The 27,300-nt window shown below is 35.1% G+C and overlaps 1 protein-coding gene across 6 annotated transcripts in view; it reads right to left on the reverse strand.

The window, feature by feature from the left end:
• Positions 1-6,993: 6,993 nt before the first annotated feature.
• ALG13 (ALG13 UDP-N-acetylglucosaminyltransferase subunit) overlaps positions 6,994-27,300 on the reverse strand; it is a 71,525-nt gene continuing 51,218 nt past the window's right edge. For 3 of the 6 annotated variants that reach the window (XM_079124823.1, XM_079124822.1, XM_079124826.1), the window contains 6 exons: positions 25,204-25,275; positions 23,766-23,931; positions 19,212-19,400; positions 12,837-12,877; positions 11,002-11,182; positions 6,994-7,906 (listed from right to left, as the gene is read on the reverse strand). In XM_079124823.1, coding sequence (XP_078980949.1) covers positions 7,644-7,906; positions 11,002-11,182; positions 12,837-12,877; positions 19,212-19,400; positions 23,766-23,931; positions 25,204-25,275 — 912 coding nt within the window. In that variant the 3' untranslated portion in view covers positions 6,994-7,643. Of the gene's footprint in view, positions 7,907-11,001; positions 11,183-12,836; positions 12,878-19,211; positions 19,401-23,765; positions 23,932-25,203; positions 25,276-27,300 lie in introns of those variants that run through there. The other 3 variants (XM_079124824.1, XM_079124825.1, XM_079124827.1) reach the window with 3 other exon arrangements.

Genomic DNA, 27,300 nt, shown 5'->3' on the forward strand with positions numbered 1-27,300 from the left:
GAGTGAAACAGGGGGTATTGCAATACCAGATCTTCAACTCTACTACAAAGCATTAGTAACAAAACCAGCATGGTATTGGTACCAAAATAGAAAGGTAGATCACTGGTACAGAATAGAGGACACGGACACAAACCCAAATAAATACAATTTTCTCATACTAGACAAAGGGGCCAAAAATATGCAATGGAGAAAAGATAGCCTCTTCAACAAATGGTGCTGGGAGAATTGGAAATCCATATGCAACAGAATGAAACTAAACCCATATCTCTCACCATGCATGAAACTAAACTCAAAATGGATTAAGGACCTCGGAATCAGAGCAGAGACCCTGCAGATTATAGAAGAAAAAGTAGGTCCAGTTCTTCAACATGTCGGCCTAAGACCAGACTTCCTCAACAGGACTCCCACAGCACAAGAAATAAAAGCAAGAATCAATAACTGGGATAGATTCAAACTAAAAAGCTTCTCTCAGCAAAGGAAACTATTAGCAAAGTGAAGAAAGAGCCTACAGAGTGGGAGAAAATCTTTGGCAATCATACTTCAGATAGAGCACTGATCTCCAGAATCTATAAAGAACTCAAAAAACTCTACACCAAGAATGCAAATAATCCAATCGACAAATGGGCTAAGGAAATGAACAGACACTTCACAGAAGATCTACAAGCAATCAACAAACATATGGAAAAATGTTCAACATCTCTTGTAATAAGAGAAATGCAAATCAAAACCACCCTAAGATTCCATCTCACCCCAATTAGAATGGCGATTATCAAGAATACAAGCAACAACAGGTGTTGGCGAGGATGTGGGGACAAAAGTACACTCATACATTGCTGGTGGGGCTGCAAATTAGTGCAGCCACTCTGGAAAGCAGTGTGGAGATTCCTTAGAAAACTTGGAATGGAACCACCATTTGACCCAGCTATCCCACTCCTTGGCCTATACCCAAAGGACTTAAAATTAGCATACTACAGTGATGCAGCCACATCAATTCTTAAAGCAGCTCAGTTTAAAGAGCTAGATTGAGGAACCAGCCTAGATGCCCTTCAATAGAAGAATGAAGAAACTGGGGTATATATTCACAATGGAATATTATTCAGCCTTAAAGGAGAATGAAATTATGTCATTTGCAGGTAAATGGATGGAGTTGGAGATTATCATGTTAAGTGAGATAAGCCAATCCCCCAAAATCAAAGGCTAAATGTTTTCTCTTGTAAGTGGATGCTGACACATAACAGGGGTGAGGGGCCAAGAGAAGAATGGAGGAACTTTGCATTGTGTAGAGGGAAATGAGGGGAGGGGGCAGGGAATAGGAAAAATGATGAACTGAGACATCATTACCCTATGTACATGTATGACTACATGAATGATGTGACTCTACATTGTGTACAACCAGGGAAATGAAAAGTTGTACTACATTTGTGTACAATGAATCAAAATGCATTCTGCTTTCATGTATAAGTAAATAGAGTAAAAAAATCAGGGAAATGCAAATTAAAACCACACTGATAACATTTACTACAAACCGACTAGAAAGACTGCAATAAAACAATTCTATTCCAAATGGAATGAAAAAAACTTCTAAAAAATGTTCATAGGCCAGGTATGGTGGCACATGCCTGAAATCAAGCCACAAGCCACTGGGGAGGCTGAGGCAGGAGGGTTCCAAATTTGTGGTTAGCCTAGCAACTTAGGAAGACCCCGTCTCAAAAGGGGGGGTGGTGCTAGGGTTCTAGCTTAGTGGTACAGCACTACGGAGTTCAATCCCTAAAACCGCACAAAGAAAATTTCATGGCAGTTTTGTTCATATCAAAAATCCATGTCCATCAATAGAATAAAAGGTAAGCACATTATGGACTATCAATACTGCTCAGCAATAAAAAGAAACATACTATTGACACACACATGGATGAATACTGCATGCACTGTGTTGAAAGAAGTCTCACATAAGAGAGTACATTTTGATTCTTAAAAAGCAGAAATCTATGCTGGGAAAAATCAAAGAATAGTGGTTCCCTGGGGGATGGGGATAGAAGGAGGGAGTAACTGGGAAGGCACCATGAAGGGATTCGGGGGCGGGGAGGGGGATGATGATGTTATCTTGGTAAGGACTCGTATTCATTCATAGGTGTATGATCTTTTACAACTCATGCATTTAACACTTAAGATTTATACAAAAAAAAAATCTTTAACACATACCAAAATCTAGTTAACAATATACATGCTGAAAAATTTAGGAGTGAACTAGACATAGACTACAATTTTAAAATTCTAGAATAAGGACTTATGGATGGATATGTAAAAAAAGTATAGTAAAATGTTAACTGTAGAATGTAGGTGGTAGATATATGGATGTTTATTGCACAAGTCTTCCGACTTTTCTGGATGTCTAAAAGTTTTCATAATAATGTTGGAAAAAAACAGTATGAAAAGGGAAAGAACTAAGTAACAAAAGCCAAATCTGTACCATGTTTCAAAAAAAAAACAAGAAGAGGAAAACTTCTTGGATAGCTGAGTTTATTTCAGCAGAGCTAAATGAATGAAAGTAAATTTTTAGAAGTTCCACTACTGAAGCAAGCAAAGCAACTGAATATAAAATTGTTTTATTAAGGAAAAATTTTCACTTTGAGGTGGTTGATACATCAGAGCAAAGAAGACCTTTCTTTACATCTTAATGCTTTAGTACTCTAGTACTAGGGTAGAATTTTTTCCTATAATTCTGTAAACAATTTGAAATACCTGTATTTTTATATATAGTAAAATATATAAGAAAGATTTGCTAATTATGTGAGATTGACCACTCAAATAACACTAATAAATTAATACTAATAACCAATAATGTTTGGCTAGAATAGATCTTAATACTTTTATTCACTGGTAGGTTTTAATTCATAAGAACTGATTCAATCCAACCTTAATATTACTGAAATGCAACTCCCACAAAAGATCTATCTGGTGGCAAAAACCACCTACCAGGGAAAAACAGCAGTTCTTGGTTTTGAAGAGTCACTCTGACAGTTGTAAAGAAAAAAAGTAAACTGAAAAGTGTCAGGCTGGGGAGATAGCTCAGTTGGTAGAGTGCTTGCCTTGCAAGCACAAGGCCCTGGGTTCAATCCCCAGCACCGCAAGAAAAAAAAAAGTAGTAGTGATTTATTAGTAAAATAATTACTGAAAGAGTAAAACCTGAAATGGTTCACCCACCTCAATTAGTTTTAGCTATAAATGGGGGCTGGGGAGATAGCTCAGTCGTTAGAGTGCTTGCCTTGTAAGCACGAGGCCCTGGGTTCGATCCTCAGCACCCCAAAAATTATATCATGTATTTATTTTTCTTAAAGCATTCTTTTTTTTAACTTTTTATGTGGTGCTGAGAATTGAACCCAGTACCTCACACGTGCTAGGCAAGCGCTCTACCACTGAGCTACAACCTCAGCCCCTCATGTATTTATTAAAAGTATTTTTTAAGAAACTTAGCAAAACCCTGTCTCAAAACTAAACAGTAAAAAAGAGGCTGGGGAAGTGGTTCGTTCAGTACTGGGTACCAGGGGGAAAAAAAAAAAGCAATTTTACACACAGTTAGTGAATTTCTTCAGAATTACAGAGTTTTCAAGAAGCTACTTCTCCAATATTATAAGCCTCCCCCCAGTCCCTTAATGTGTTAGAAAGGTATCTTTGGACCTAATGCAACAGCCTCTCTAAAATGTGATCATTTTAATTTTTTTTTTCAAGATTCGAATCATTTCTTAAAACCTGATCTCTTCATAAGCAAACATCTCTCCAGATGTTCAGTTACCAAGGTTTTTTATTATGAAAAATTTCAAACACAAAAATAGAGAATAGCATAATGGACCCTAGCAAGCTTCAATGGTTATTATTCAACAGATAATGACACCCAACAAGCTAATATTCTTTAATCTACAAACCTCATCCCTAGATTCTTTGAAACAATTCCTAAATAAATCATTCTAAAGCTGTTTTAATCATAAAATGGTTAGCTAAATTCAAGGGGATCCTTTTCTGAAGCTACATTTCCCACATGTCCCTGAAAAGTATTACAGGGAAACTTTCCTTTGCTAATTCAGCTAGGCGAGAAGACGAGTTTTCTAAATCAAGTTTCTTCTACTGAGACTTCTATTATATTGTAGGATGGTTGTCTTTTGCTATGTTAGTTCTCTTGAAGTCTTAACTTTTATTGTAAGTGGAAATAAAATGAACTAAATCAGTCTGAGATTTAGAAAAGTCTAGATTAAATTCATGTCCTACGCTCACCAGTGGACTATTTTTTTTATTCATGGATATTTATATCTAAAGTAAGTTTTGACTGTCTGGTGTTCACATTTTTAAAAAAACCACAATGATTTGTTTGTTTATACTCCAATTTCCAAAGCTAATTAAAAGGTTATGTGTTGATTGTAGGCTCCAAGGAAATGAAAGATGTTTTAAATTCACAAGTCTTGAATTACAACAATAAAACACTCAATATTTCCATCTGCTCTTAATCAAGACAGAAAGCCACAATTAGTTCTAAGAATAAATATATGCAGCATAAAAATGAATTTTAATTCTTTTTCCTTATAATGGAAATCATCCAGTTTTCTACATTTAGTGCAGATAGATTTGTATCAGGAAGGGGATGCAGGTTAAGGGTCCCAAACAAAAAACAGTGCCTTTATATCTCCTGCTCCCCAAAAATCCAAGGAGATGAAATTTGGTTAACAGTATAGTAAAGACATCTTTTGTAAAATCAAGGGAAACTAAAGAAGTAACATATTTTTAAAAGTAGCCCATGACTGTTTCTGCTACAAGCTGATTAAAATGTCAGCTTTGGGTTTATTAACAGAAAAGCTATTTGTGTTTTATCTGGCAGCTGTCTCCATTAACTACTGCAGACTTCTGCTGCAGTACAGGTTATTCTCAACCCACAATATGAAGTGAGGGATCACTCCTTTATTATTACTTGGAGAAGAATTATAATACATGTTATGGTTTGAATATGAGGTATCCCCCAATAGGCTCATGTGATAGACAATGCAGGAATATTCAGAAATAAAACTATTAGATTGAGTTGTAACCTAATCAGTGGATTAATCCATTATATAGATTAATAGTTTCAAAGGCCTCATGTATTAAGTGGTAACTATAAGCAGATAGGGTGCAGCTGAAGGAAGTAGGTCTCTGGGGGCATGCCTGTGGGGGTTTTATCTTGTCCTCCAGTCTCTTCCCTGTCTCTGCTTCCTGGCTACCATGTGGTGAGCTGCTCTCCTTCACCATGCCTTTCTGCCATGATGCTCACCTTGGGCCAAGAGCAATGGAGTCAGTTGGCCATGAAGTCATGAGCACAATATAAACTTCTCCTTCTTTAAGTTGTTCTTGTCAGGTATTTTGCTCACAGCAACAAAAAGTTAACCCAAAACTAAGCAAAGGGAATCATATGGTTTAAATAAACCATAAATACTATAGATTTCATTTGATAGCAATTAAGTCAATCTAGTATATGTGCTTATTTCAGAGTTAAAATAACAATCATCTAAGTAAATTGCATCAATCAGTAATGAAATATAAGGCAAGGCAGCCACCTAAACCTTTGAAACAAAAACAAACAACTGGAAAGTTAAGGCAGAAGTGCTTGTTTCAAAAGCAAATACCAGACTCACATTCTCAAGACAAGACTCAGACCTTCTAAAACACCTCTTAGATGCTACTTAGTGAACCATTAATAGTTCAAGAGACAAATCATTCGGTTATACTTCAAAAGTGTTGGGGGAGGGGTTGCCCCACACTTATAAACTTGACTAAAACCTTTATACAGAACAATTTGTAGGCTATATAAATTGAAAACTCACAAGATTAGCAGAGAAGCTTAAACATTAAAACATACAGAGTACACTATTGTAAAAATGAGTGCCCTATCACCCATCGTTCTTTACTAAAGTTGCCAGATGCCAACTCGTAGAGCAAGGTCTTCTTAAGATCGAGAATGCAAAACCAAAACCTCAACCAATACTGTGTCTAATATGAAGCAGAAACCTTTAACTAGTACACTGGCTTTTGGATTCATTAATAGCAATCATCATGAGAATAGACACTGAAGACAGGGTCTCTTCTTAGCAATGAATTCCACTTCCAGCACTAGTGAAGTACCTCAAGCCCTACTTCCTCAAATGGTTCTTTTAGCCTGCAGTGTAGCTTCAGGAGTCAAATAGGCTGATTCACAAGCAAAAATTGACCTTTAAATATGATATTTGTAAATAGGTTTTGTGGCAACCAAGGAACACTTTATCAATGAGGTAAGATAATAGCAAAGCATTCTGTATGAACTACCCCTTAGAAAAGAATTGATCAATACAGATTTTGTGGCCTTTAGACAGATGGGAGAAGGCACAAAAGGCTAATGGCATATATCTCAAAGTCAGAGACAAGCCAGTCCTTGCAAGATGACAATCTAAAAAACTATAAGATATGAAAACCATTGGAAATATAGGACAATGAGAAAGTAAGTCTACATTAAAGTTCCATAGGGGAGTTATAGTTTTTTTGGGGGGGTTGGTAGGGGTTTACTGGGGATTGAACCCAGGAGCACTTTAAAGCTACATCCGGGGCCCTTTTTATTTTGAGACAGGGCTTTGCTAAGTTGCTGAGGCTGGTCTTAAACTTCTGATCCTGTTTCAGCCTCCTCAGTTGCTGGAATTATAAGCATGCACCACCATATCCAGCTATAGATATTTTTTTAAACCAGAAAAACAATTTAAAAATGAACATTCTGAAAAGAACTAGATATGACAGTATGTACTGCAATGACCTGATATTAAATAACATTTAAAGTGGCCCTGCAACTACTCCCCCCAGTCCAAACTACGAATTCACATTCTTTGCAACTAAAATGCCAGAGGAAAACATGTTGAAACAATCAAATGTCTGGTACACTCTTCGCTGTTATGGGGGGAAAAAAAAAGAAAGAAAGAAAAAAAGAAAGAAAGAGAAAACAATCCACTCATTTTAGTAATTTTAAATGCTAGTTTTTATTTACTGCTAACTGTGCAAAGGACACCAATTCAATACTGTGCAGTAAAACAGTTACATAAATCTGGTATTAAACAACAGCATATGAGAGAAATCTAAAGCAGAGCACCATGTGCCTTCAAAACTGATTAATATCACAGAACACAACTCAGGTCAGATTAAGAAACCTGAAGAGCTCTCTCATTTAATATTGAGATTCTCAAACAAAAGCTCTTGGGTTTGCTGTTTTACTTTCTAGAAAAGTGGAAATTATTCCAATTTTGAACAGTTTAATATGATGTATGATATCTGAAACAAGGAAATAGTTTGTATGGTTATTCTTTTTATCAATTGGCACCATCAGCTAATACAAAGTTGACAAGCTGGCTGACAGGAAAACAGCTGAATACAATGAACTATGCTCAATATGGGGCGAGTTGTACATCCATCTGGATTTCCTTATTCACAGCCCAAAGTAGTATTCCTTTAGAGGAATATTTTAAATCAAAAGGTAAAATAATCTTAAAGACAGATAGAAGAATAATGATTCTTACCATCTAAATCACTTAAACACTAACATAAAACACTTTTTAAAAACCAAAATGCCAAGAAAACGGCAGTGCAAGAATTCTTCATATTGCTGAATCTTACATATTCTGAGGTACATAATGAGAAGCTGAAGGTGAAGCAATATAGCCAACTGGCCCAGGATGTATAGCACCATGAATTTGAGAACCACCACCATATGCTGGACCAACAGGATGCCAGGAGGCAACATAGGGATGATCTGGCACAACAGGAAGGCAGGAATCAAAACCTGGCAAAGGTGGCTGCCCATAGGGATCTGACATTACTGGATAATAGACTGCTCCATGAGGGATAGATCCAGGGTCGGCATTCAGAAAAGTACCTGAAACAAAGAATACAGATAGTATGCTTTATATACAAAAATTCACTACAACAGAACTCCATGCAACATAAAAGGATGTTCTTTGTAATTTTTTTATTATTTATTGATTGATTTTTATGTGGTGCTGAGGACTAAACTCAGTGCCTCACACATGCTAGGCAAGTGCTCTGTCCCTGAGGTACAACCCCCACCCGTAAGTGGATGGTGTTAGAGGTGAAAAATATATTTAGTATAAGAAAGATCACAGGAACTGCAGCAATACCACTTCAGATATAAACAATAGTGTCTAGGGCTGGGGTTGTGGCTCAGTGGTAGAGTGCTTGCCTAGCACATGAGAGACACTGGGTTTAAACCTTAGCACCACATAAAAATAAACAAAAGGTTAAAAAAAAACTGAGTGTCTAAAATAAGCTATCAAAATTTATTTGAAACTTTTCAAATAAAAAAATTAAATGTACATATGTGTGTGTACATACATTAAAAATGTATCAAATCTATTCTACCTGTAGATTACTGCTGTTCTAGGATGATTTAAATGCCAACAAGCTAAATACATAAACATCGTCTAGCTCCCTTCCAGAAAATTAGCTTTTATAAGACGTGGTCATGATTAAATTTCCTAGCAGTATTCCAGTATAACACAAATCATCCAAATAACCATTTTGTATCAATGAAAATGAAATGGAAAACACAGGTGTTTGTACAGCCTGGTGTATACATGAAGGTATAATTCTGAAGATCATTCTAAAAGTATCTTCTCATAAATGTTTTTGAGATCCTAATATCATCAATATTTTACAGCACTTTTGCTTCCACCAGTCATTTTCAGTGGAAATAGACAATGCTGCTCTGATCTTGCTACAGTGACTATACCTATTAGACAAAAAGGAATCTTTCATTCCTTTGGTAAACTTAGCCTATTCTGTGAAATGAAGACTGTCATGCCTCATGGTTTACTACAATTAAAAATAACTTAAGAAAGGTACATTGCACAAAAATGCAATGAAGAATGACTTTTTTAATAATTATAAGCAATACCTCATCAGCACACATAACAGTAAGATTCTCTAGCACTAATCACATTTCAAAACCAAAAGTAAAAAAAGGGAGAGGAAAAGGAAATTAGCATTCCTAATATACACCAGGCACAGTATGCGTAGGCATAAGGTGTCTTAGTTCTTATCACCCTGACAAGTCAGGAATTTCTCATGGTACAGAAAACTAGGCTAAGGGAGGTTAAGTAACTTAGAAGAGATCACAACCACTGAATAGCAGTGGAATGTGAAACATATTTGGTTAGGTTAATTCACATAGTTTCTCTATCTCTTGCTGATTCTATGAAGAAGGGTAGTCCAAAGATTCTACATTCTCCAAAATGCTTCCTTGTCTGTACTATACTGTGAGCTCACAGAGCAACCATTCTATGGTTTAACACAGTGGTTCTTAAAACTTTTTGGACTCAGGGATCCCCTTATACTTTTAAAAACTGAGAACCCCAAACAGCTTTTTTTATGTGGTCTATAGCTATTGATATTTACTATATTAGGAATTTAAATGAGGAAATTTTAAATCATGTGAATTTGTGTAAAAATAAACCCATTACATGTTAACACAAATAAAAATTTGTCTAAAACTACTTTCCCCCAAAAAACAACTTCTCAACCAAAAAAAAAAAAAATGTGAGGAAGAGTATCATTGTTCTATACTTGTGCAAATTTCTAATGTATGGCTCAATAGATGACAGCTGGATTCTCATATATGCTTCTGTATTTCATATATTGTTATTTTGTTTGGTTTGAAGTATATAAAGAAATCTGGCCTCATGCAGACTTGTAGGTGGAAAAGTCAAGTTCTTTAATAACAAGACTTCAGGTAATTGTAGATATTCTTTGATGCTATACCAAAACTATATTGAGGGGTAATTTTCTCAAAGATCACTGGCAATGTGGACTTTTCATAGTGTTACATTACAATCCATTGTTTTACCTTGCACTTGGATGGCTCTTTTACAAAATGAGGCATGAGTAATATGATGAGTTGGTAATTGGGAAACTTTTACTTCACACAGTTATATCAATCTTCCAAATGTAGATGTATTTCATTACACAATTTAAGAAACTGCCTTCATTAATAACTCCACTTATCTTATTAGCAGAGTTTTAATTACTTGGAAGCTCTCAAGCAGACCCAAGTTCTCTAATTTTTATTGGAAAGTTGGAATTTTCTTTGACAACAAATATTATCAGTTGTTTTTCCTTAAGTCACAGTCTGACTTTGTTCATTTGAGAAAATGTTGGGCAGATAAATCAAGTATGAACAACCATCATTTGTCAGCTTTTCAAGTAAAAAGAATGTTCCATAAAAAAACGTTAGCTGGGGGCTGGGCATGTAGCTCAGAAGCAGAGTGACTGCCTAGCATGTGTGAGGCCCTGAGTTCTATCCCTAGAACCTCAAAAAAAGTTAGCTAGTTCAGTTAGTAACTCAATAGCATAAGCCTCTTTTTCTCAGGTGAATCAGCACACGTCATTCAGTATGCAGTGTTTTATAAATAGTTTCCGTTTTGTCACAAAGAATATTAAATACAAAAGCACAAAAATTAGTAAATATAACATCTTTGACCAAAAAAGAGAGAAATTAAATCAGCATTTTTGTACAAATTGTGTGGCAGTAAGAAAGATATTGATCATTTGGTACTAGTGACTTGGTTTGTGATTAGGTGCCAGCAATTTTACCCACCACTGAGTTTTGCACCCCGAATGCAAATGTAATGCAATAAAACGGACAAATAGTGCTGGCGATATAGCACATCATGTAGAGTGCCTGACTCGCATGCTGGAGGCCCGGGTTCGAGTCCCCAGCATTGTGGGATTGTGGAAAATAACAAACAAATTAAACGGACAAATAAAACCTTAGTATTGCTATTTTTGGCATCCTGAATCCCTTGAAACGTCCAGGGACCTCAAGGGGTCCACATATGCTTTCATAACTGCTGGTATAAGTATATAGCTCCAATGAAACATCTGAAAGGTTATAAATAAATTGTACACAATAAAGTCCCATTGTCTTTCTTACTGGCAATCCCATTACAGACTCACCATTTGTTGATGCTTCTACCTGTGAACCATCTGCTCTTCCTACCTCACTGTAAAAGTGAGGAACAGTTTGGTCTACCAGAGGAGGTGGTTCACAATACAATGGATAATTCTCTACATGAAGCTGCTGCTGCTGCATCTGTGGCATATAGACCATGGAGTGCCAGTAGTTGTGGTGATAACACTAGAGCAAGAAAGGGCAACAACCAAAAAAAAAAAGAAAAACACAACTTTACTATTCCCTTTACTTAAAGTAGTTTAGTGTGTTGCTTCAAAAAAGTGTTAATTTGCAGGTGTGGTAAGATTTGAAATTTGTTCTCTTCTAGAACTTAAAAGATTTTTTGCAGCATGTATTACCTCATATTTGGATTTAGTAATTATTTTTAGGAAAGCCTGATAAGGAAATCAGAGATATATGAAAAGATCTGAATTCAAAGATATCTTTTATAGCATTATTTTAAAAAGCACCCATCATTGAACAACTTAAGTATTTAACAATAGGGTACTGGATGAATGAATTATTACATGTTCATAAAGGAATAATATACAGCAAAAAAGTAATGCTGTTAAATATTTAAATACAAAGATATGCATATTAATTAAAAATTTATACAGCATATTCTCTATTTTGTAACATAAAAAATTAGAAAACTATAAGGAAATTTATCAAAATGCACACTGGTTATACAGGTAATTTGGATTTTCTTTATACCTTAATATTTCCCAAATGTACTGAAATGAACATTATTACTTTTAAAAGTATTAAGCATCTATTCTGCAATTCCTGGTATTCCCAGGAAATGTAAAAAGCAGAATATTTTTTTTCTGAGACAGGGTCTCACTATGTTGCCCAGGCTGGCCTTGAACTCCGTGGGCCCAAGTGATTCTACCACCTCAGCCTCCTCAGTAGCTAAAATACAGGTATGTATCATTGTGCTTGGTGAGGAGAATATTTTTAAATGCCTCAGTCTTGTAGGACAGATAACAAAGTTTCATATGTGAATCTAAAAACTAATGTAACTGAAAGACAAGTAATTTATCAATTCTTAAAACTACCTTTAGAAAAAAGCCTCAAAGGAAAAAAAAAAAAAACCACTCTACCATTCTTAATTTATAGATGTATAACATGTATAAATTTGTAGGGAAATCAGGATTGAAGAATATGAACTATCAGAGCATTTTCCAGGAGACTATATAGTTTATTATCATGTGCCAAATTTAAAGATGCATTTTCAGAAAATATGTCCTTTCAATAAACACACCATCTTGTTATATCAGAAATAAAGTGTGTTTCTGGGGGAAAATAAGGAATGAAATAAAAAGGAGCTCTCACCTCAAATCAGGGACAGCTTCCAGTGATACGATGACATTTGTCAGTACCCATCTCTACAACTCAGGGGAGTGGTGAAAAACCAGTGTTTGGCAAACATGTATGAATATGTGAGTGCTTTAAAAAACTTAAATGTCTGAATTAGTTTTTCACACAAAATAGCAAAAATCTTTCAAGTAAACTGTAAATAGCCCATTTATTTTGAGTATATAACAGTAAAGGGTTGGTATATAATGTTAAATATGAAAACTAATCTAAAATATGCTGAAGTTGTACAACTTAAAGAGTCCAGTCCCCGCTTTCAATTTAACAAGTACTTATAATAAAAGAAACTGAATCACTGGGAGGCTAAAGTGGAAAACATGGTTAGTTATCTTTGGTGATCTCTTAGAAAACAATAAATCTTAGTTCTGTCACAGTATTTTTGTCTTTCAAAGTTCAAGAATCTGATTTTTCAAAACATATTTTGAATATAGAATTTATCAAACAATTTTAACATGACTCTTACCTGCAATCCCAGATTGAAATAGTACTGCAAAACTTTTGTATCTAAAATGAAAAAGTTCTAATTTAGTGATATTGACATAAGCAGTTAGAACTATCATTTAAAAGCTTTTCTCTTTGAGCATTATTAAAGTAGATATAAATGTAGTGATCTGTAGTCAATTATAGTCTACACTGACATACCCTCAATTCTACCTCATAATAAATGAACATTTACCAAAGACCATTTTCTGATACAAGGTATCACCACATACAAATTATATTTCTATTCTTATTATTAAGCAGATGCTACAGGAATGCCATTCTTTAAGAAGAAACAAAATGATAAAATTTCTCCAGGCATTGTAGTACTTTTATTTCATAAATGAACAAAAATAGATGTACTAGGGAAGAGAGAATGTTAGCATTCTGTATGTTTTGCTACAATCCTAGGGACTTAAACATGCTAAGTACACTACCACTGAGCTGTAACCCCCAGCACTATTCTTGCATTCTAATTGTATCTCTAAATATATTTTTACCAGTTGACCTGACAGATAATTGTGGTTTACCCATAAAATGAATTATTCAGCAACAGAAAAGACTAAAGTACTGATACATGCTATACAACATAGATAAACCTTGAAAACATTAAGTGAAAAAACCCAGGCACAAAACACTATATATTGTTATATCACATTTATATAAAATACTACAATAGGCAAAGCTATAGAAACAGAGTAGTGGCTGGTAGGGCTAGAAGGAATGGGGAGCAAATATTAATGGGCACAGAGTATCTTCTGGGGGTTAATAAGAAGTTAGATTCACAATAGCTAGATTGCGGAACCAACCTAGATGCCCTTCAATAGATGAATGGATAAAGAAACTGTGGTATATATACATAATGGAATATTACTCAGACATAAAGAATAAAATTATGGCATTTGCAGGTAAATGGAGTTGGAGAATATCATGCTAAGTGAGATAAGCCAATCCCCCAAAAACCAAAGGCTGAACCATTTCTCTGGTAAGTGGATGATGATACATAACTGGGGAAGTGGGGAAGGCAAGAATGGAGAAAGGATGAATTGTATAGAGGAAAATGAGGGATGGGGAGGGGGGTGGGGGAAAGATAATAGAGTGAGACAAACATCATTACCCTATGTACATGTATGGTTACACAAACCATGTGACTCTACTTCGTGTACAACCAGAGAAATGAAAGTTGTACCCCATTTGTGTACAATGAATAAAAAAAATTAGATAGAAAAATGCACGCAGAAAGAATGTGAATACAATCACCACACCAGCAGACTTAGAAGTACAAAACTAGCTGCACAAAATTCACAGAAGAATCAAAGGCTGGAATAGAGCAGAGATGAGATAGGAGAAAGTCATAAATGCCATAGTTTAACCTATTGAACTTCACAGAAACTGAAAATCACTGAAGGGTTCTGAGCTAGAAAGAGAATGCAAAGTGATACAGATACCAGGTCAGTGAGACCAAATGAGAGGCTAACTTAATTGTTCAGGGATGAGGTCATAAAGACATGATCTAGGAAGGAAATGGTGGATAATTTTTAAAACCCATTATGAAAAGTAAAAGACAAATTTTTAATGAATCAGCCAAGGTTAACACACCCCCACAAAAAAAAATCATTTTTTTTATATACTAGAGGGACAAAAATTGGAAAAAATTGAAGTTTAAATTCTATTTCCTACAACACCAAAAACTCAAATATATAGGAATATATTTAACAAAAGAAGAAGAAGATTGCTGTACCAAAAATATTGTTTAGAAACCAAAGAAGATTCAAAGTGGCTATAAAATGGCAATTCTCCCCTAACTACATAATTCCAAATTACCAACTGTTTTTTGGGGAGGGTGGGAGAAGATATTAGGTAAAACTTAAAATCAAGTGGGACTGCAAATGACTCAAATACTAAAGCAATCTTCCAGAAATAAAGTGTTGGATAACTTCCAGATAATTTATTACAGAAATGGTGTGGTACTAGCATAAGGATTGAAAAGTAAATCAATCCTACAGAGTTCAGACACAGACCAGCACTCTAAATAGTCATCTGATTTTTGGCCAAAACCAAAGTTTAACAAATGGTACTGCTGGAATACTGAATAGCCATAAGGGGAAAAAATAAATTGACCTCAACCCCCATCTCATGCCATAAACAAAAATTAATTTGAGATGGACTGCAAACCTAAACACAAAACTAAAAACATAATTTTTAGAGGAAAATATAGAAGAATATCTTGTGGGTAGGCAAAGATATCTTAGGTTAAAGAAAGCAATAAATAACAAAGTGATAAGGTGGATTTTATAGCAATTAAAACCAAGGCTCATCCAAAGACACCATGAAGAAAATAGGTAAGCCACAGAATAGGAGAAAATACTCACAAAACATACAAAAGAAACTCCTAGACGTTAACATAGGAGAAAATCTAAATGTAACAAATGTACCAGTCTGGTGTGGGGATGTCAATTAGTATAGGAAGCTATTTACCCTTGAAGGTAGGAGGTATATGGAAAATTTCTGTACCTTCCTCTCAATTATGCTGTAAACAGAAAACTGCTCTACAAAATGGTCTGTTTTAATTTCTACAATTTAATATAACACAGGTGACAAAAAACCAAGTTTTATACTTTTGTGTTCTTTGTTTATATTTCTGATCCATTTTGAGTCAACTTTTGTAAAGGGTTTAAGGTCTGTGTATAGATTCTTTGTGGGGAAGAAAGGAGAGAGAGGATAGAAATCAGGTGTTAGACACTGGGTAAATCAGGTGGAAATTTAAGAAAAGAAGAGGAGGAATTTCATTATGGACATTTAAGTTTGAAATGAAACTCTAAAAGGGGAAATGTCTAGCAAGCAATTAAAAACACGTAACTGAAACTTTGAGACCAATGCTCAATTTGGGAATCATTACATACATATATGTATATATTTTGGATAACTGCTATTCAGATATGTCTTTTGCACCTATTTTCTTCCAGTTTGTGGCTTATCTTTTCTTTTGATGGCACCTTTCACAGAACAGATGTTTTTAATTTTAACGAAGTTCACTTTATCAATTACTTCATGTCTATGGTATTGTATCTGAAAAGTCATCACCAAACCAGGTCATTTAACCAAGATATAAAACAAATACTTTATAAAAATATGCAATCAATAAGCACATGAAAACAATACAGTAGTGAGGAGTGAACCCAGGGGTACTCTACCAATGAGTTATATCCCTAGCCCTGTTATTTTTTTCTTTTAAGACAGGGTCTCAGTAAGTTGCTAATGCTAGCCTCCAACTTGTGATCCTCCTGCCTCATCCTCCTGAGTAGAGTAGGTGGGATTACAGATATGCTCACCATGCTCCACTCTGTGTGTGAGTGTGTATGAGAGAGAAAGAGAGACGGGGGGCGGGGATGCTATTAAAGTGTTCATCATTAATCATCACAATGGTTAAGACAAAAGCAAATGACAGCACTGATGTTTGTGAGGATGAGAAATGAGAAATTCTTGTACTAGTGTGAGTACAAAATAGCACAGCTTTGGAAAAACGCTTGGCAGCTTCTTATAAAAGTAAACACAGATTTCTATGACCCAGCAATTCCACTGCTAGGTATCTGTTCAAGGGAAATGAAAACATTTGTTCACAAAGACTTGAGCAAGAAAATCTTTGTCATCTTTATTTGGAACAGCTCCAAACCCAGACATCTATCAATAGGAGAATGGGTCAACTGTGGAATACTGATACAATGAACTCTTAATGAGCAATAAAAGCAAATGGACTATGGGTATATCCAACAACATGGATAAATATCAAGAACATTATGTTGAGTTTAAGAAGCCTTCTATAAAGGCTATACACTGTATTGATGGAATTTTAAAACATAAAACTAATTTTAAAACTAATCTATGGTAGAAAAAAATCAGAACAGTGGCTGACTCTGGGGGGAAATAGCCCCAAGAAAGACTAGGAAGGAACATAAGAAAACATTGTGGAACATTGATATTTTTGGGGGGGGCCCACTGGGGCTTGAACCCAGATGTGGTTTACCACTCAGCCACATCCCCAGTCCTTTTTATTTATTTTTTTTAAAACAGGGTCTCACTGAATTGCTGAGGTTGGTCTTGAACTTCCAATCTCCCTGCCTCAGCCTCTCGAGTCACTGGGATAACAGGTGTATGTCACTGTGCCCAGCTTAATGATAATGTTTTATACTTTGAGTGGGATTTAGGTAACACAGGTGCATGCACTGTTTGATTATACTCAGAGCATAATTGTACATATATATGGGGTATAGCATGATATCCTATTTCATTATATGTATATATCATATAATGATCTAATCAGGGTATTAAGCATATTCACCACAACAAACATTTATCATTTCTTTGTGGTGATACATTCAAAATATTTTTCAAGTTATTTTGAAATATACAATATTATTAACTATAGTAACCCTACTATGCAAATGGAATATCAGAACATATTCCTCATATCTAACTATAATTTTGTACCCACTAACCAATCTTTACCCCATCCTCCTCTCTCCCCTACCCTTCCCAGCCTCCAGTAATCAGTCTTCTACTCAGTACCTCTATAAGATCAGTTTAAGATTCTAAATGAGTGAGATCAGGTGGTATTTGTGTGCCTAACTTATTTTGCTGGAACACAGTATCATCCACATTCATCCATGTTGCCACAAATAACAAGGTTTTATCCTTTCTACAGGTGAATAGCATTCCATTTTATAAATATACACCACATGTTCTTTATCCATTCTGGGAAGATCTATTAATATCTACAGTTTTTTTCAATTCATAAAAAATGAGATAGATAAGTCAATCGACAAGGAGATGAATGGAGGGCAAGATGGATAAAAATGTGACAAAGCAAGTAGAGTTAAACATTAAAGGCAGAATCTTGATGGTAGATATATGACTATTCATTTGAAAATTCAATTACAAAGGCTGGGATGTGACTTAGTGGTAAGAGTGTTTGCCTGGCATGCCTGTGGCCCTAAGTTTGATCCCTAGCATCTGAAAATTAAAAACAACAACAACTACTCCAATGTATGCTTGAATATTTTCATAATAAAATGCTGGAAAATGCAAAGTCAGCATTATATGGTGACTGAGTACATCTTGGGCACAGATGGGGAAGAAAGGAAAGAAAGTATAGAAATCATGGTTTAGATACTGGGTAATTTAGGTGGAAATTTAAGGAAACAACAAGAGTCAATATTTTCTGTGGCCTGGAGTAAGAGAGATAAAGATGAGCAATTTCATTATGGACATTTAAGTTTGAAATGAAAGTCTAAAAGGTAGGGGAAATGTCTAAAAAGCAGCTAGAAACAAGTAATTGAAACTTTGAAGACCAACATGGGATTTGGGAATCACTACATAGACAATAATGACATTTTAAGGTAGGGAAAAAAACAGAATGGAGTTAGAGACAATTTTGATTATTGCCTTAAGGGCTGGAGACAAATTCAAAACAGAGTAGATAAGCAGCAAGAAAAATCAAGAGAATGCTAAGTAAAAAGTATAAGTAAACTGCAAATAACCAAAAACTATAATTCTCTTGAGCAAATACTGTCAGAGAGGTAACAAAAAACTTCCCATGGAAAATTACTACTTGGAAACAAGAACACAGAGCTGAAATCCAAGGCAGATCAGATCCTTAAGAACCTTTTCAAGTTTTCAAAATTCAGTTGTGCCCCAAATATTAAAGACTGTAACAATTTCATATGCTTGTGCAAAGAGTTTATGAAATGGAGAAAATTTTGATACTGACTCCTGGCTTTTCAAGAAATACAGCTGAGAAAAGCAAAGCTATTCACTTGAGAATCTTCTTCAGGACAGACATGTTGCTACCAAAACAAAAAAAAAAACCATGATGAGTTGTTGAAATGAACCACCCACTTATTATATAGAAGATATTCTTAGCTTTTAGCTTACAATTGATTCTTTCCTTAGTCAATTACCTAGCATTATGCCCTCAAGTCAATTTCCTCACCCCATAGATCAACCAAAGAGACAGAGATGCTCTTAAAAAAATACTCAGAGGGGCTGAGGTTGTGGCTCAGTGGTAGAGCACTTGCCTGGCATGTATGAGGCCCTGGGTTCCATCCTCAGCACCACATAAAAATAAAATAAAGGTTTTGTGTTCACCTAAAACTAAAAAAAATAAAATGAAAGTTTAAAAAATAATACTTAGGGCTGGAACTGTAGCTCAATGGCAGAGCACTTGCCTAGCATGTGTGAGGTACTGGGTTCGATCCTTAGCACCACATAAAAATAAACAAAGGCATTCTGTCCATCTACAAAAATTTTTTTTAAATACTCAGATATAAATAACCTTATTCAAGTCTCAAAATCTACTTACCTTGAGGCAGATCACTGCCACTTGGATCACAGGAATAAGGTGGAGGTGGAGGTGGTAAGTTTGAAGCCTCTCCCACTTCAAGAGGAGGAGGTGGTGGTGGTGGTGGTGGTGGTAGTGGTGGTGGTGGGATAGAGGCTGCAGCAGCAGGAATAGGAGCAGAGTGGTATGGATAGGATGGTGAGGCAATCACTAACAAAGAAACAAAACAAAGTGGCAATGCACAAGAGTAACACCTTAAAAGCAATGGCTCATCTTTGCTTTTCTTATATCCTGAATATACTCAAAGAATTAACTCTCAGGGTTTGACTTAAAAACAAAAACTTGGAAGTTTACTTAGCTTTATACCCAATGCAAATCTAAAGATGTTTTTAGCAATCTGTCAAAATTACAAATGTAGAAGCCAAGATGAGAGAGACTAAACTGCAATGCCTGAAGAATTCTACTGGTAAGCATCTGAGGAATATAGGTACTATAACTCATGACATTCAATTTCTAAGGAGGGACAAAAATCTAAAAGCAGGATATATGCAATATTTTATCCCTTTAACATTTTATACTTGTTAATATAGCTTAAAAACAATGCTTATTTATGACTTATAATTTCTGATATGTGAAATGAAAATATTTTTAAATATTCATCCTCTATAATGATAAAAGAAAAATTTATGGTTCCGACATAGTAAAAACATACATACACATAATATGCCAAATTAAATTTAATTCGTTTTTTGACAAATGATCAAGAACAATTAAAATTTAATCAAATTATTTTAGCCAAACTGAGAAATTCAAGTACCAACTTTTATTGCTGTATTCCTGGCACTATCATTTTAGCCTTAGGAAGTATAGAAAGTTTCCCTGCATCACTCAATAAAAGATTAAATATTCAGGGTTTGAGTACCCTGCAGTTAGTATAGGAACAATTCATATAAGCTTTTTATTTTGGTAATTTAGCAAGAAGTAATCCACACAGTTTTCATTCAGTGACAAATACTAATAACAGACTCATCTATACTTTTTACACAGTCACAGGCTAATAGTAACAAGATAGTGTTTTAGGGTGATCTCAAACTTGATGAAACAATTTTGGGGGTGATGAAACAATTCTGTCTTGACTGTAGTGGTAGTTATACAACTTCATGCATTTGTCAAAATTCACAGAACTAAGCATTAAAAGTAGAATTTCACTGTATATCAATTAAACAGTAAATTTTAAAAATCTGCTCAACTGTTTTAGAATTGACATACAATTAGAAATTTTCACTTTTGGAAAAAGGATTTTCAGAATATCCCCTAATGCTCTAAAATCTATGAGCCATCTATAAAATGGCTTCTCCAACAAAACCCCAGTCTTATAACTTTAAAACTAGCACTCAAAACAAACCACACCATTTCTTAAAAAAGAAAAAAAGAAAAAAAAAACAGCATGGAGAATTCAGTTGAAAATAGCAGACTGGTAGACAGAGGTAGTTAAATACATTCCCATAGGTCTGAATCAAGGGTAAAAGAAATTTGGAGGTTACTGTCTATGCTTCCATTCCTTATAAATGCATAATATTACAATAAGTCCTTTAAGAAAAAGCTTTTATTTTCAATTGCTCTAAAAAATGCATGAGCAGTTCATCTTCAGACTTTGAGCTCCACAGGCTTAATAGGTATAATTCAAGGGATGGCTCCAGAAAGAGAGAAGTAAGGTTTTTTACAATATTAGTGGAAATCAACATAGTGTATTTCTCCCATCCATGTAGCTGCAGCTGCTTTGGGACATTTCAGAAGAGAATATAAATATCTACATAAGGCCCTGCTTCTCTAGAGATCAAAGAACAGGGCCAAAACTAAGGTATGGTGAGGCATGCCAGCACAAAATTTAAGGGGCCACCAAAACATGCAAAAAAAAAAAAAGACCGTATCTTTGGTAAAAACTCCAAGCTCATTCACTATGTACTGTGTGACAGCTTTCTATAAGGGTACAAATATTCTGTGTTGTCCTATACAGTAGCTACTAGCCCCATGTGGCTTTGAGCACTTGGCATGAAACTAATGAGGCTAAGGAACTAAAGATTTTATTAAATTGCAACTAATTTAAATTACCACAAATGATTACCTTGCTTGACAGCACCGCTGCAGCAGATTCCTTAAGGACTCAGGGAAATAATAATCTGGTTCTTAAGTTGCCCTTTATGCTTGAGAATCAGTTTGGCTAGATATAAAATCTTCAGTTCACAAGTTCTTTGATTATTTAAAAGCTACTCCATTTTCTTCTAGCATAAAGTACTGCTGTCCAAGTTTGATGATTATAATTTTATTTTTATTACATTTCAGACTCTTTTAGCTGAATGCTCAAAAGACTTTTTCTTTACAAGTCCCACCAATTTTACTAAGATACTCTGGTGTTGATTGATCTGGGTCAAAATTCTCAGATATGCAAGGTGATATATCAGTATGTAAATTTGTAAATTTCAGTAAGGCTTTCTAAATTACATTGTAGCACTTGTTCTATCCCCTACTTCAGATTTCTTCTTCAGGGACTTCTATCAGTATTTGATCTCCTTTGCCTAACTTCAGTATTTCACATTAAAATCTTCATAGATGTTTTTAACTTCACATTCCCCATATTTTATATCCTTATTCTTTTACTTTTTCATGTGGCACTGAGTATTAAACCCCAAGGACACTCTACCACTGAGTTATATCCCCATTTTTTTTAAATTTTGAGACAGTCTTACTAAATTGCTGAGGCTGGACTTCAACTTGAGATTTTCCTGCCTCAGCCTCCCAAGTAGAGTGGCTGGGATTACAGGCATTCCCCATTATGCTTGGCCTTATTTTTCTATCTACAATACATACTGGCTTAGGCTCTTTATAATTTACTCTTCATTATTGAAATGATCTTCTTTTTCTAAATCTCTCCTGAATTTTATAACCTTATGTGGGTTTTTCTAATTCTGACTTGTGCTATTCTTTAATATTCTACAGTATTTTATTAATGTCTTTACCTCATTTTGAAATAGACTGTTACAATTTTAAGTTTTCTGAGTTTAATGGTTTAATAGGTACATTTCTGGCATACTTTTGCCATCTGCAGGGATATTCATCTTCTTTTTTTTTTTTTTTTTTTTTTTTTGTACCAGGGATTGATCAAACCCAGGAGCACTTAAAACACTGAGCCACATCCCCAGCCCTTTTAATTTTGAGACAGGGTCTTGCTAAGTTGCTTAGGGCCTCGCTAAATTGCTGAGGCTAGCTTTGAACTTGCAAACCTCCTGCCTCAGCCTCCTGAGTGAGTCACTGGAATAAGTCATGTGCCACCACACCCAGCAAGGATATTATTCTAATATTTCTTAATACATCTTTGTATAGCATTTTACCTTAGTGCTTGTTTACTTATATGCAAAATTAATTTTCATGAATTTTACAAGTGGGAAACAAGGCTTCTGATTTCATAGAGCTGTATTTGCAGAGTATTCAAAACAATTGCTTTCTAGAATTCCTTGGTTCTGTTCTCCCCAATTTTAGTCTAGATCTGGTCTTTTCCCCATCCTGATCAATTTTGAGTCCACTCCCAGTTTCTCACCGTGAGAAACACTACCCTAAAAGGGAGTCCTGGAAGGTCAGGTCTGAGGGGCTAAACTGCTTTCTAAGTCCTTCACAGTTCTTATACCAAATGCCTCATATACTCACCTAGTATTAGAAAAATCAAATCCCTTCCCAGTTTTAGCTACTGCTTTCAAACTGGCCACTCCAATGAATTCTATTTCTTTTGGGATCCTTCTATTCTTAGGTCTATATAACATCCTCAGTGCTTCCATCTTCTTGCTCCCACACAAACCCTGAGAGTATTCAAGTCTTACGACTGGTAGTTTCTCTGTCTGCTTCCATTTGAGGGTTTGTGTGGACATCATGTCACCTAGTTTTGTTGCAGATGTTGTTTGTAGGTTTTTATTTGGGGACTCAGAAAAGCTATGCTGTTGTTGCCATCATAATCTCAGAATTCTGAGAATTTTAATTTATATTAAATCATTAAAATTTCACTACTTCACGAATTAGTACTATCAGTACTCCCAAGCTCATAGATAAGAAAGGTTCAGTAACCTGATCGAAATTACAATTAGCTGCAAAACTGGGATTCTAACCTAGATTCTTAAATTCTAGAGCCTAATATTCTTTATTATTATATCCATAGGAACATAATTCATTACATAGGAATGTATTTTATAGCAAACTTTTTAGAAATTTATTCTATAAAGTGAGAAACATCTCTACATTAATTCTTATATAATAAAAATTAAAATTTTAGAAACTAGTACAAGTCTTCTAAGTAGTTAGTGGGTAGCAAATGATAGGCATTATCAGAGGCATATCTACAAGAAAAAAACAAACTAAAAGCCCAACTTTCAAATCTCATGGATTCCTGAATAGCACCACAAACTTATTAAGTAGGTTAAACTTAATTCTAGATATTAAAATTATCCTATCTAATCGCTAGAATACTTGTATGTGCGTGTTTGTGAATAGGAAAAGAGCTTTCAAAGTAAGCAAACACTAAAAACCTACCTGGCCTACCTCCTGTAGGTGGAGATACAAATAGAGGCTGTATAACATTCTGTGAGGAAACTGACGAGGTACTACTAGCTTGATTAGCTGCTGTACAGTTAGATAAGACTGCAGCTGGAACATTATTGGCACAGGAAGCTGCAACTGCTGCAGAATTTCCCATCATCTGTAAGTGTGGAAGAAAGTTCAGAATTCTTAAGTTTGGCTTCACTAACAGTATTGGTTTCTTATCTGAACCTAAGTTCCAGGAAATATTTTGTTTTGATAACTAAAATGCTGAAAAGTCAATCTTTGTGTAAGCCCTAAATAGAAAGGTTACTTCTTTTAGAAGACACCAGATTACTTTGAAAGTTTTTATATTTTGTTTTCCTGAAAAGGTAATACATTAACATGATTCAATGAAACTTCAATGAAAAGTTTCCTTCCAATTCCTGTCCTCCATCTACCTATTTGCCTTCTTCCCAAGTAGGTAACTTCTGTGTTTCCTTCCAATTATTCCAGAGATTTTTAATATATATTCACTTTTACATGTGTATGAATTTTCCCACAGGAACACTTTTTAAATATAAAAGGTGCTTTGCGTTTTTTTTTAACTTCAAGACTTCATGAGATTGCAATTTTTGCTGCTTAGGCCACAGCTCCTCAAGAGAACAGGCTACTTTCTCACAGCATCCTGTACAGGGATGAGCATGAAAAAATAATAAACGGTAAGACTCCTCTTAGACATTGTCCTCATTGTCAGCCTCTATTTCAAAAACTTACCACTATCTGCAGTATGCCTGCTACCCACTGTTTCTCTGAAATTGCATTCAAAGTCATCAATGGTCTCCATGGCAACAAACCCTAGTAGACTCTTGTTAATCTTTCTGTTGTTTGACCTCTTGGCAGCAAGTGACACTTGACTGGCCTCAAAATTTTCTCTTTCCAAAACTTCCACAATATGGAAGCATAATATGCATTTCTTCCCTCGACTATTCCTTTTCTACTCATTTTCTACTCATTTTCTAAAATTTTATGAACTGCAGGCTCTGTTCTAGATTCTCTTCTCAATCTCTTCCTTTTCCCAGATAATCTTATTCACTCTTTGGTTTCAGCTTCCTTTTTTATACTGACTCTACATGCCAGAGGAGAGCTTTACATTTAAGTTTCAGTAAACAAAGGCAATCTTGATAGGTAATTTAATATTAACTCATTCATTATATAAGAATTTCACAGTAGACTATGAGTAGTCTAATGTCAACACATAGTGTCTAGAACACAGATGTTTAATCAATTTGTTGAATGAATTTATGAATCATTGTGCCAGGTGTCACAAGATTAAAATACTATTTAAAGAAACAAGCAGGTGCTTAGAAGTATGATGAAGGTAATGAAAGAGAAAACTCATTTCTTCTATTCAGACCATGTAAATGAATGCTTGCTAACACCAGGAGATTACCTTCTGGGGGTAGTTGTATGAGGTAACTGTATCCTGAGGAGACAAAGAATATGGTCTTCTGTCCTGAGGAAACTTTAATGAATACAGAAATATAGTTGAACAAAGAGAAATCTAGAAGCCAACACATTAATAAAATATCTGCTTTGTTTCAACCTTTAAAGATAAATGAAAGTGATATGTCCTGAAATCATTCAAGTTTGGAAGTGACTACTAAGACAATGGTCCAAAAGGTATCATTCTAGTGCCTGATTTAGGTGACTGCAGTATTATGCATTCTCATCACAACTAACCAGTGCCTGTGTAGAGACAAAACTGTAACAGGACTGAAACGGAACCACTTTCTCAGTGGTCTTCATGGCCTTAAAAGCTTCAAACACCAGTAAGTTTTCCTAAAAGAAAGCCTTCTATCTGAAAATGTAGTTTGGGACACAGGTAGGTTCAGTGGTTGTTTAGCTATTAAACAGTTAAGCAGGATGTTAACAGATAGGATTCAATTACTATCTCCCTGTGGCTCAAGACCTTGTCTTTGTGAAAGTAAAGATGATTTTAAAATGCTTAGACGTATGCATAACAGATTATCGTGGTAGCAAAAATGTAGCAGCAAAAATTACATATAAATTTGCTTTGGATATGGGGGCTGAGAATGGGACATGTCATGAGGAGATTGAAAGATATAGGGGCATATGATAAAGTAAATTCAGAACAAAAAGGAACATGTAAGAAGAGAAATTAAAGGGACAACAAAGTGCCCATTCTTGTCACCTCTAATGATAAGATTTTTTACTTATCTTTTCATTTGGATATTTGGATGGCTATTTTAAGAGGTGGCATTAAAAGTATACTGATATGAGAATAGCAATGGTGGGGATAAGGAAAACACACTAGCTTTCTAACAGGGGGCAAAGGAAGGAGAAAGGTCAAAGAATTGTGTGTTGGTTTTCTTCTAAGTTCTAAGAGGTATAGCCTTAACAGTAAAAAAAAAAAAAAAAATTAGTACCTGCCAAGGTTATAATTAATCATAATTAGAGAACAGAAAGTAATTATTCCAGTTTTTTTGGGTACATGGTAGGAATGCCTTTCTGGGTTCCATCTAAAGTTAGGTATGGCCGTGTTAGTCATATGACCAATGAAATATGAACAGAAATGTTAATAGTCAATGTTCAATTTCTGTATCTTTTGTCTTGCTGAACTGTGAAAGTATGTGTCCATCACTCCAGATGAACAGAAAAGCCCGTAACCAACCTGCACTAGATATGTAACATTAGCAAGAACAACTTTTCCTATGTTAAGTCACTGAGTCTTTGGTGGGGGATAGGAGGGTGTTAATTCAGCAAAACCTAAAACAGCAACTGGTAACTAGAAGTAAGGTGCTGCCATAACAATAACCTAACTGGGAAGGAAATTATGATTGGGGAAATGAATTAAAAATACCAAATGTTAGTATTGTGTTTTGATTATTATCAGTAGTTTAGGAGGTCTTTTCAGAGATGTATGTAGGAAAGAGTTGCTAGTCTGTAGGAAGGAATGATAGGGAATAGATTAGATAGTCTTGCATCTAGGGACTCAAGGTTAAAGAGATCACTGTTTACACCCTAAACTATCTAAAATTACATAAATGCTTTGGATGACAAAGACCAGTTAAAATTTGGCTTTGCAGAATGAATCAATCACTGTTAAAATCTTTGAGTGCATTAAGATGCATCAAAGCAAGAGTTCAACTAGAGATATAACAGCTGGCAAATTCTTGCACTTAGACAAAATACCTCATGGAAAAATGTTCAAAGGTATGTCCCCTTCCATCAATCCTTGGTAAGCTCAATGCACTTGCAATCAAGTAGAAAGAACACAGGGATAAGAAACCAAAGAATTATAACAAATCTAAGTAGTATATCTATAAAAATGGAATTTTCAGTATAGCTATTGTTACCAGAAACTCATGGGAATCAAATAGAATCCAAGTAAATCTCACAATCAAAGAAACCATGAGCCAGGACTAAACCATTCCAGGAAAATAAAAATCCTTGAGCCCCTATCTTCCCCTATCAGCCTGAAGCAGGCTGAGAAAGTCACTCGGTTGCCAAGAAAGGATTATCCTCC

Source organism: Sciurus vulgaris, assembly GCF_902686455.1.
Source record: "Sciurus vulgaris genome assembly, chromosome: X".
Lineage (NCBI taxonomy): Eukaryota > Metazoa > Chordata > Mammalia > Rodentia > Sciuridae > Sciurus > Sciurus vulgaris.